The sequence below is a fragment of the Centruroides vittatus genome, unplaced genomic scaffold, assembly GCF_030686945.1.
Source record: "Centruroides vittatus isolate TY-2023 unplaced genomic scaffold, ASM3068694v2 contig_3020, whole genome shotgun sequence".
In the NCBI taxonomy this organism is placed as follows: Eukaryota; Metazoa; Arthropoda; class Arachnida; order Scorpiones; family Buthidae; genus Centruroides; species Centruroides vittatus.
The window spans coordinates 365,617-376,838 of record NW_027121935.1 but is presented as its reverse complement, the minus strand read 5'-3'; the positions used below and the strand labels follow the sequence as shown (position 1 = coordinate 376,838).

Below are 11,222 nucleotides of genomic sequence, written 5' to 3'. Positions count from 1 at the left end.
TTGATCATAAATAAATCACGAAAGAGCAACTTACATTAATTGCCAATTAAATCAGCGAGAGGCGAGAAAGCGGAGAAGATTCTATCATCCAAAACGCATACAAACTGGAAAGAGCGTCGACTCCATTTGTCTGTGCGCGTAAAGGGGGGAGGAGGAAGTAACACGCTTGTCAAGTGACGTTACGTGGGTGTAACACGCGTGACGATTAAATCGTTACGACATTCAACAAGTGAATTCACATTCGCAAACTTGAGTGGAAAAAAAACACATCTAGACAATTAAATTCGCTGATAATCAAGCTGCAAAATGGAAGCGATTTATCATATTTTCGAGGAGAAATGGCTTTTTAATATTTTTAATAATTTATTTATCCGCTAACCGCAAACTTTTCTTTAATATTTAATCAAATTTTTGATCGAGTACGTGCAAAACTTGATCAAATTAACGACTGATGCTGCCTAAATTAATTAATTAATTAATTTTTGTTTATTGAAATTTGTTGCTAAAAATGACAAATAAATGGACGAAAATCGAGCTAAAATCGCTCTTAAATACGTAAAAATTGTTACTTTTATCATATTTTTATTTGTTTGAGGCATAATATCCGAAAAACGCCGCGAATTTGCGAGTTATTTTTAAATTTTAAACTCATATCTGACGTCACCACGCTACATCACGTGCATGTTTCACCCGGATGATGCCACAATTCATCTTTAAATTAAGGTTTTGGTGATCCTCTTTATCTATATAATCTTAAAATGTAAAAATTATTAATAATTATATTCTTTTTCTGCCTATAAAATTGTTAAATATTGCATTTATCAATATGAATTTTTGATTACGAACCCGGAATCAAATTACTTTTTCAACTCTAGCAAAATCGTCTTTAAACAGGTAAAAATAAATTTAAATGCATTTTTAATACTACTTATTCGTTAATGAAGCATAAAATATGCTGGAAGCGTTACGAATTCGTGACGTTTTTCGAATTCTCAACTCATATCTTACGTCATGGATATCCTCCGGATGTTGCGGATAATGCAATAATTTATTTTTAAATTAAAATTTTGATGATATTCTTTATCCAGATCGTCATAAACTGTGTAAAATATTAAGAATTATGTTCAATTTTTGTCTACAAATTATTAAATGTTTCATTCATCAATATGAATGTTGGATTACGAACCCGGAATCAAAGAAGTCTTTTATGTTTAATCACGAAAAATGCATTTTAATATAAGAAATTCTTTGATAAAAACTTCAAAATTGCCTTTATTTTTCATAAATTTAAAGTCTTTGCATAAAATTTCGAATTTATTTTAAATATTTCCATATAAAATTACTTGAAATCTTTGAATATTGACTTGAGAAATGTCAAAGAAGTTTCTTGTTTAGAACTTTGATAATTCAATATTTATGTAGAAACTCGAGTTAAAGTTGTAAACTAGCATAATATATATAATAAATAATTAAAATCGTCATTAAAATTATAAACAAGATAGAAATTCATTAAGGATATTCACTTAAAACGCATCTATCTTTAACGTGAACATGAAAAATTCAGTAAAAATTATGGTTATTTCCATGTAAATTTTGATTTATTTATCAGTTTTTAATCGTCATAACGATTATAAACACGCTGTGTTCTTCAAAAAAGTAGAAGAATTAATGAAGATCTTAATGATAACAATTGAAATATCAGTTATTTTTAATTATAATTTATTTGGAAATTAGATATGATGCTCTATGATGATGAAGATGCTCGTAGATTATCACTTCACCCTAAAAATAAGTATACTTCAGGATGAAGTGATGGTTTTCGAACATCATCATCATCTTTATAGACTATTGTATCTAATTTCTAATTTAATTACAATGGAGAATAACGAAGACATATAAAATTATCATATTCTTCTACATTTTGTGATATTTTAAGGACTGAAAACATAATTAGGAACTATCATCCTCAAGTATATTATGTTTTATTCTTCAAAATATCAAAAACATGTAGAAAAATTGATGAAGATCTTGATGATAATTTGAAATTTGAAGATGCTTGATGATCTTCATTTATTTTGTATAATTTGAATATATGTTTTGTATATGGAATCATCATCTGATGATGCTTAAACATATTTTCTTGTAAATTTGAAGATATTCTTATTTTATAATTATTTAATAACAATTACACATTGTTTAATGATATTATTGTAATTAAATCCCATTTGAATTTAAATTCGTGACGGTTTTTTAAATTTTAAACACAACTTACATCATCAGTCTGTCATCAGGAGGATGCAGATGATGATAAGAAGTGTTTTAATGAAATATTTATGATTTAATATGTAAAATTTGTACTTTTGTAATCTTTAATCCAAAATTGATCATCTTTGTTAATTAAATCAAGGATGATGATGATAGAAGAAAGTCATTTTTAAATTAAAATTTTAAATAATTCTCTTATATATTCCTCTTAATTCTCTCACATTTTCCTGATCACTAGTTAAAGATTGGAGTGTTAAACCGACTTATGGGCTACCCCCGAGTATTGTAGAATTATGCAAGACGTAATAAAGTTTATTTTTTCAGATGATAAATTCTAGAAATTTCAACACACACGATTCGGTGCGAGAGAAAAGGGAAACCATTTATAAGAAAGCATTATTTTCATGATATATAACTAAACTCAATCAAGTGAAGCCATATCATTTCCCCTTGTTCTTCTTCTTGTTGTTGTTACTTTGTGTGTTGTGTGTTATTCATGGCTTTTGTAAGTTAAGCGAGAATTTCAAAAATCAAAGTGAAACGACAGGAAACGAAACTTGGCAGTAAATTATCTTAGTTGAGATAAGTTACTGCTTCAAGTATAATAATATATCACGTCCTCTCGAGTAAAATAACTCTTGGACACTTTATGCATTCCTTTACATCACGGTTGACGACATCTGAATGCTTTTGTCTCTTGTATACAAGTTTATGTCGTATACAGGTTACCTCGAACCTGATTTGCCTTACAACACTGTAAAAAAAAAGTCCCATTTCTTGTAAGTGGTATGGTTTCTCGCGTGAATTACTCGTATGTGAGTGGATTTTCGTGATTTAAGTGGCTTATTTAAGTGTTAACTGTGTTATATAAGTGCCTAATTACGGTATAATAAATCAGAAAACGTACCAAATTTAAGCCTTTAGTTTTATAAAAAAGTATCACTTTTTGAGTGATTTACTTTTTGTGATTTAAATAGGTTAATTTAGTGTTAATTGTGTTATATCAGTGCTCAATTACAATACGATTTACCTTAAATAAAGTGTAAAATGTTCCTTTTTTGAGTTAATATTCTTATAGAAAAAAATCATTTTTTGCGTGATTCACGTAACGTGATCACATTTTTGTGATTTTAATGGGTTTATTAAGCACTAATTGTGTTATATAAGAGACTAATTAAAATATAATTCAACTAATAAATTAGAATTACTAAAAATCTTAATGATTATTGTTATATAAAGTGTGATTTTTGCGTGGTTCAGTTTTATGTGATCGCATTTCTGTGATTTTAATCAGTTTTTCTGTTTAATTTGATAAATTCTCAGTGTTAATGACGTTATACAGAGCCAAATAAGAATGAAATTTATGTTATAAATACTTTGAATAGTAGTTCTTGTAAAATCACTCGTTTATCGCGTGAGTCTATCAAGCATAATCAAATTTTTGTGATTTTAATGTGTTCATTGATGAATTGTGAGTGTTTAATTGCATTACAACAGAGCTGGGTGGGGATGTAATTCATCTTACGAATTACAGTTAAGTGTGGACTGTAATTCTTACAAGAAAACAATATAAATTTTTGTGTGATTCATTGTTACATAATCACACTTTTGTAGTTTTAATAAATTTTATGCTGTTAAATTTTTGTAGTTTTAATAAATATTATGATATTAAATTTTATGCTGTTGGTTAATAAATTATGGGTAATAATTGCACTAAATCAGCGCTTAAAATCAGATAAATCATTTATAATTAACAACAGTGATTTTTTTAGTTCGTGATTTAGTTCTAGAAGCGTGATTGTATTCCAGAAAGATGCATGAATCATCCATCAACTTCTTCAGATAATTTGCCATTTACGTGTCATTATTTAGTAATGTCGCGTGATCTTTTCGGATGATTTGTATCGGAATCACATGTCAAGATGATGATAAAATTTGGATAATTTTACTCTGCCGTAGCTCTAAAATCACGCGATTTGTTCGCGAAGTAGGTGATCGATTAGAGCATTAAATCGATCGCGTGATCGTTCGGTTGGTTGATACGAATATGTCTTAAATTGCGTGCTTTCCGTTATGTAATTTGACATTGTAGTCACCTGATCGATTAGCCTGCTCGATTGTTTGATGTAATATTCGATTTTCAAACGTCACAATATTGTAATAAAGTTATAAAAGAAAATATGATGTTAAGTTCACGTGACTATAATTATTTACCCTAAAAAAGCTGGGTAATTATTTAAAAATGTGGGTTTTAATCACGTGATATACTACTAAATTGCCGATTTGTTTAAGTAATTTTTCTGTTGAATCATGTGATTTTCGGATTTTATCTAAACACTTCACTTGCAGGAAGGAAGATATTGAAAATTCCGGTGAGTTAAGCAGGTAATCACGTAATTAATTCCCTAAATCACCCGATTTAAATTCTGTATTCAACTAGATAAATACTATAGCCGATATAAACACATTCAACTTAAAAAAAAGTCGAGCAAAATTAGTGATTCTAGTAGGGTGATTATAAACAAAATTTGTGTTTAAATCGCGTGATTAAGTGCTTGCTATTTTTAAATTGCATGGTTTCTTATTCGGCCCGAAGATGTGTAAAAAGTCAGATAAGTAATCACGTAATTGTTTGATCAATCACTAAACGATCACGCGATTGATCAAGCACGTAAAAGAATCACGTAATTGGTTAATCGAACGCTAAACAATCACCCGATTGGTTAATGAAGTACGCAAACAATCGCGTGACTGATTAACAAGTTAATAAAAGCAGCGTAATAACTCAATCAAAACACCAGACAAAGCATAATCATGCGATTGATCAATCACTCGATTTGTATAACACATTTCATCAGGCAAATAACTTATAATGGATACAAACAGAAAATAAATCCTATAAAATTTGCAATTAAATCACACGATCGTCACTCTCGCGCCTCATTATATTTTAAAAGTAAAAGGCTTTTTCTTTCCGTTTAAACATTTTTAAAACTTATTTTTACCAAAAAAAAAAAAAAAAACAAAAATAGAAAAATAAAGTGTGGAAAACAAATCGATGCCAAACAATGGTTTAGTTATAGAAGATCTCGCAAGTCAAGAAGAAGAAGAAGGATGAGGAGGAGGAGTAGGAGGAAGAGGGAGGAAAATGGGGGTCATTTGTTGCTAAACACGCTAAGAAGATTATGAAGGGCAAGATGTAGTTAGAGTTAGAACAGATCAAGTGAAAGTTTGGACACTTAATACCAAATCCTTGCAAGTCTGTCTATAGTCACATTGACTGAAAGAGGATAAAGAAATCTATAGGGCCATATCACAAAAAGCTTCAATACCTTCAAATTACCACTCGTTGTGAAAGATTTATTCAACAGTGTGTCACTTAATATCTCCTCTTCCTCCACAACTACCATTCTCTCTTCTTCTTCTTTTTTTAAGAGAGATTATAGTAAAGTTAGGAGCTGCACACTACAAAAAAAGGGAAACCTATATATTCGATTTAGCACGATTATAGAAGAACCATCTTTCAAAACCTCTGGCAATTTAATACTGAATGATCGAGAAATATGAGGTATGTGAACTGTTATCCCACTATTTTTTACATATATATATATATATATATCATTTATTCCTATTCTAAATTTAAATATATTGTGAATTGGGAGTTGGAACTGTGATGAAACATAGGGAAATTTCATTTTAATTTCTTGGTTCTTTTTTGGTTTGTAAAATGTGATTTGAGAGATTAGAAAAATAGGAAAGCGCGAGTTTCGTGATTACATTCGGTGGATCACGTGATTTTTTTAATGAAAAAATGCATAATTTATATGCTGATTATCGTTTGAGATTCCTAAATTGAAGATCTTTGCCTTTATAAAAAAGGTGGATCAACAGAATCCATCGTAGATTATTTGATTCATCCTTGACAATGGCAACGATCCCAAACAGTCACGTGATTTTTATACATGGAACAATGCGCAATTAGCTGAAATTTACGTGCTGATTATGGTTTGGTCTTCCTAAAACGAAGATCTTTGACACTATCGAGAATGGCTCAATAGAATCCCTCTTATTTATCTTCTGCCGACGCATCGTTGATAGTGGGAAGATTTCAATTATAGTAAGAACTTGATGCTCTCTACCAATCGATTGGTAAATCGAGTGATTTTTATGTAAAAAGAATTCTGATTTGCTGAAATGTATGTACTCATTATTAACTTAGGTACCCACATCGAAGATCTTCGCCATTATCAACGATGGGTCAACTGAATCGATCTATGGTGGTTTCTGTTGACCCATTCTTGATGATGGCAAAGATTCCAATCTTGGTAAAGGACGTGATGTCTTTGGGGTCAAGCGATTTTGGTGAGTCACGTGATAATGGGTGCAGAAGATATTACAAGATAGATTATAACTGTATGGAATATTGCTGGATGGTGCTGAATTGATGATAATCCACAACAAATTTCAAATTTGAATCGTATATTATACAAAGATTTAAATTTTATACGTATTCTATGTAACAAACATCCGTTTTATTAAGGTAAAAAATATACAGGTGGCCCAAAAAATTAGTTAACAGTGCTTTTTGTAAGCAATTTATCTCATCTTAGCGAGAGATAAGCCAAATTGCTTGCTGATTTTAAACAAGTTGTGTGTATCAATCAAATAGGAAGGCAAGTTAGCTTGTACAATGGTTAATGGCCCTGTTCTTACGAATTTAAAGTGTAACGTTGCATCTAACCGGAAATCTATCTTTGTATTTATTACTATAAACTGCGATATCCTCGATGGGTTTTATGTACTTGAGGAACTTCAAATGAAGGAGTGTGACGTGAAAAATAATGAAGTTATTAACATTATACGCATCCTACGTTAAGAATTAGCTTTCGTATCACTTTCTCTAAGTTGTAATTTAGGTTTTTAGTAAATAAATTTTTGAAAATTCAAGAAATTTTCAGAAATTTTCATCCGAATTCGAATCCTACGTATAAATCTGACTCCCAAAATCTGCTTAAATAAATCATGAAGCAATAACGTGTGATTTACTCAATATGATGTGAAGAATAATATTTTAAAAATAACCATTTCGTTTCGATGTGAAATTCGCGTGATTATATCACTTAAATCGAATTTTTCACGTTGTTTGCGCCTTCTGACACGTGAATATTTAAGAGCTTTTTTGTGTTGGAAAGAGTGATTGGCCCATTAAATTTTCTTTCTTGGTGTAGGAATTTTTGAATTTTACACGTGATCGTGCAGTGTTACAACAACCACAAAGTATGAAAGTAAAGACAAGAACTCACCATGAAAAGTAGCAGGAATCATCAATATTTACAAACATGCTCATCCACATATATAAACTTTTATAAATTACACAATTATTTTGTTTTTTTTTCCTCAATAAATATGGCAACTTAAGTGTATGACAACTTGGGAACATCAACATACACTTGTGTTTTTTTTTCTTCATTTTCATCATATCATCATTATTATTTTTTATGAGATGGACACACATTACATATTGTTGAGCATTATACCGTTTATGTAACAATAAACAGCATGCAACAGATGGTTCCTTCACTCACGCACGCACGCAAATGCAAGCAGACATACACACTCACTCACATACAGGAATCGGCTACGGAGCACATAGGTCACATACCACAGCATAACCACAGCTCCTTGAGGCACTTTTAGAGTCCTTGGCACCCCTGTTTACCCTCATACGTGATGACTCTCCATAGGCAAATCGTCAGTGGGCACAGGACGCGATTGTTTGAATTTCCCCCTCTGCCTGCAGCGATGTGTGACTAGAGCCAGCACCACCAATAACAAAATAACAGCACCAGCCGCACCTCCCGCCACGTATAATGTGGGGAAGTGCTGGCAATGATTGGGTGCCTCGTCGTAACCAGACGGACAGTGCGCGGTGCCATCGCACCACAAATCGGGACTTATGCATGCATTTAATTCGGGACACTCGAAGAGGCAATTGACGTTCCTCAACGTCTGACCTGATTGGGTCTTTAAGAAAGGTTTGGTCACTTCTATCCACCTGATGGTGAATATGGTGGGCGTAGTCGCGATCACTTCCACAAAAACGTGATCCCTTAGATGAGCCGTGGTGTAACTGTTACTTTCATTATACCACGAGCTAGAAAACACGTCGATTTCTTTCATCCTTGCTTCGTTATGGATACAGACTACAACTAAAGGTTGCACGTCGTTACCTGCATACACGATGACGCGATTTCCACTAGGGCACTTGGTAGTGCCATCGTGTCCATTAAATTTCAGGTATAGGTACTTGTGGGGTGAAGCTTCCACCAGCCAACGACATCTCAGAGGTTGTTTGACGTCCAAGTTTGTTGGAGTTTGAAAAACCATCTCTCCTTCGCTAGACCAAGATTTGCGATGCAATCCCTCGTCACAGTAGGACGAAGGGAGGAATTCGTACTGGGCCTCGAAATTAAAGTCCTTGAAATCTTCGTAAGGCGTCATTTGGTTGATGGAAAATGTTATCTTTACGTTGTTACTCACCGACTCCATAACAACTGGCAGCTGCCTGTCATAAAGCGTGCTGCACAAGCAACCCAACAGTGAAAATACGTAACCCCATTGTTCGCTCACCAATAGGCGCGAACTCGTATCTTCGCTCCACATCCTGCACTTGTACCTCTGCACTACGTCATCGTAGTAATTGTCACACAGCGAGGATCGTAGCTTCACCTTGACGAAGGTGATTCTGATCCTCTCACTACCCAAACCCATAAAGTAATAAGAGCACGAGATGTTTTCCCTCCCCCCACGTCCGTAGAAGAAGACGTTGCGTGGTGAGGAGAACGTGCCACGCTGTCCGGACCACCTCTCGAATTTCCGATCACATAGAGTGTTATTGACTTGGCTACCGTCCTGGCTCGTATCTACAAACTCGTATCTGGCCACAAAAGCACTGGTTTTACTGGTGAGTTCTGTAGTGGCAAAGAAATTCTGTTTAACAATCATCTCGGAACCAGTAGAGATGTAACTGTCAGAAGGATAGGTGCAAGGACGGACGGGTATGTTATCCGGGTGATCAGCGGCCCGTGCACACACCCTAGGTGTTGACTTACCACAAAAACGATACGTGGGTTCGTCCAGTGTTCTATTTTTGTCTAAATCGTATACATCTAGTCTATTGACGTCACACGTCTCACTGTGAGTCCACTGATGTTTGTTCTCTATAAAATAGGACAGGAAGTACAACCAAACCCGATGGAACGGCGTTGCACCAATGAGGTGATAAGTACAAGTGGTGTTACGTGGCACGGTGTGACGCGGTGTGTATATCAGACCGTGTTCACGTTTGGAACCGTCTATTACAAAATCACACCCCTTCCTGACTCTAAATTCCGAAGAATCCACGAATCTCACACTAATTTCCAATTCTAACCATGAATTGTGTAAGAGTTGACTCGGGGCACTGTACAACTCTACCAGCAGCTCCGTGCTGCTCGAAGTAATTTCGGGTAATACCCCAGCACCACAGAATTCAGTTAGCAAAGGCGAACTAACGTTAGAGCCGTCATAGATCCTGACGACATCACTGTAACAATCGACAGTCAGAGTACTGCTGTCTGGGAACGACTTGGAAGTCGAACGTCCCGTGTAAATGGAGATCTTGTATTCGTTATTCTGAGCAAGAGTGATGTGGGCGTGTTGCCCACGTGGTATCGAATCTTGCCTTATCCAATAATGGCAAGTTATATTTCTTAGATAGAATCCCGGGAAGTTGGGGGACCTGACTAAGCAACGTTTCTGGTGACAGTTGACAAGAATCCGATCACAGTAAGTATTGACCACTTTAGTACCCAAGTAGTATGGTGAACCGCCTGTACCATAGCGTGTAGAAGAAGGCCGGCTGGGAAGATATTTGTAAGTCAAATATAAGCTGAACGAAAACGGTTGTACGACAGTCTTCCTCGGGACGACAATCACCAAACTAACGTTGTTCCCTTCTGAAAAGTAAGTTGCGCTCCTGCCCACGATGTCACCACAAACATGACCGAAATGAGGTTCACCTTGTCCAACGTCGTATAATTTCGAAAGTTGTTCCGGTGGCTGCTTTAATGCAGACATTAAACGGTAAAATCCCCTTTGCTGTTGGCTTCTCAGCCGATCGTTGGACATCTCAGATGGCTCGATGATCTGAAGGTACCCTTTCTGGCACACCGAACTTTGGTCCCTGTAACAAACAAGAAGAATATATTCAAGCGCTCATTCAATAAATAAATTAAAAACCAGCAAAAGTTATTATGACAACGTAACAACGTCGAAATTTAAAATATATGCTCTCCACCTCAAATTAGTACTGTCTCGCCCCTGTACATCGTACTTTTTTTGATAACAATAGAGTAATGCCGGTCATTTATGTAATTCCATTCAAGGGAAAATGTTTGAATTGAAATCGCATATTTAGTTAGTGGGGACCAACTACCCCTAATCTTTCCAATTCTGGTCTCGAATTTTATGTATCAAACACTGTTCTTGAGATTAAGGAAGGACAGACATACGGACAGATGACAATGGGAATTTCTAGATCTACAATTTTTTTTTTCAAATTGCAGTTCAATTATCCAAGTTATGAAGGTATTTACTGAAGTGCAAACGACACCAGTCCATCTTCTATAATTCTTTAATTTACTCCATAAGAAGAAGAGGAAGAAGAAGAAAAGACACTGATTACTGTCACGTGTATCGCGGTTGATTCATTCGTGTGTTTAGTCCTTTTTGAAAAATTTTAATTAAATTTGGATTAGTGGATTTACGTGATGTAATTTAATAAAAGAAGAAGCAGTAAAGTATTGAAAAAGGTCGTCGTCAATTGCGGATGATGTTACACTATGGTACCAACTTTTAGCATTATCGAATTTCTTTTCTTTTATTATTTTTTCCTTTAAATTCTTGTGTGAAGTAAG

General features: G+C 34.3%; 1 protein-coding gene across 1 annotated transcript in view; it reads right to left on the bottom strand.

The window, feature by feature from the left end:
• Positions 1-7,572: 7,572 nt before the first annotated feature.
• The window catches only part of LOC136972828 (uncharacterized), a 96,272-nt gene continuing 92,622 nt past the window's right edge, over positions 7,573-11,222 (bottom strand). The window contains exon 4 of the mRNA XM_067267464.1: positions 7,573-10,489. Within this exon, the coding sequence (XP_067123565.1) occupies positions 7,987-10,489 (2,503 nt within the window). The 3' untranslated portion in view covers positions 7,573-7,986. The remainder of the gene's footprint in view (positions 10,490-11,222) is intronic.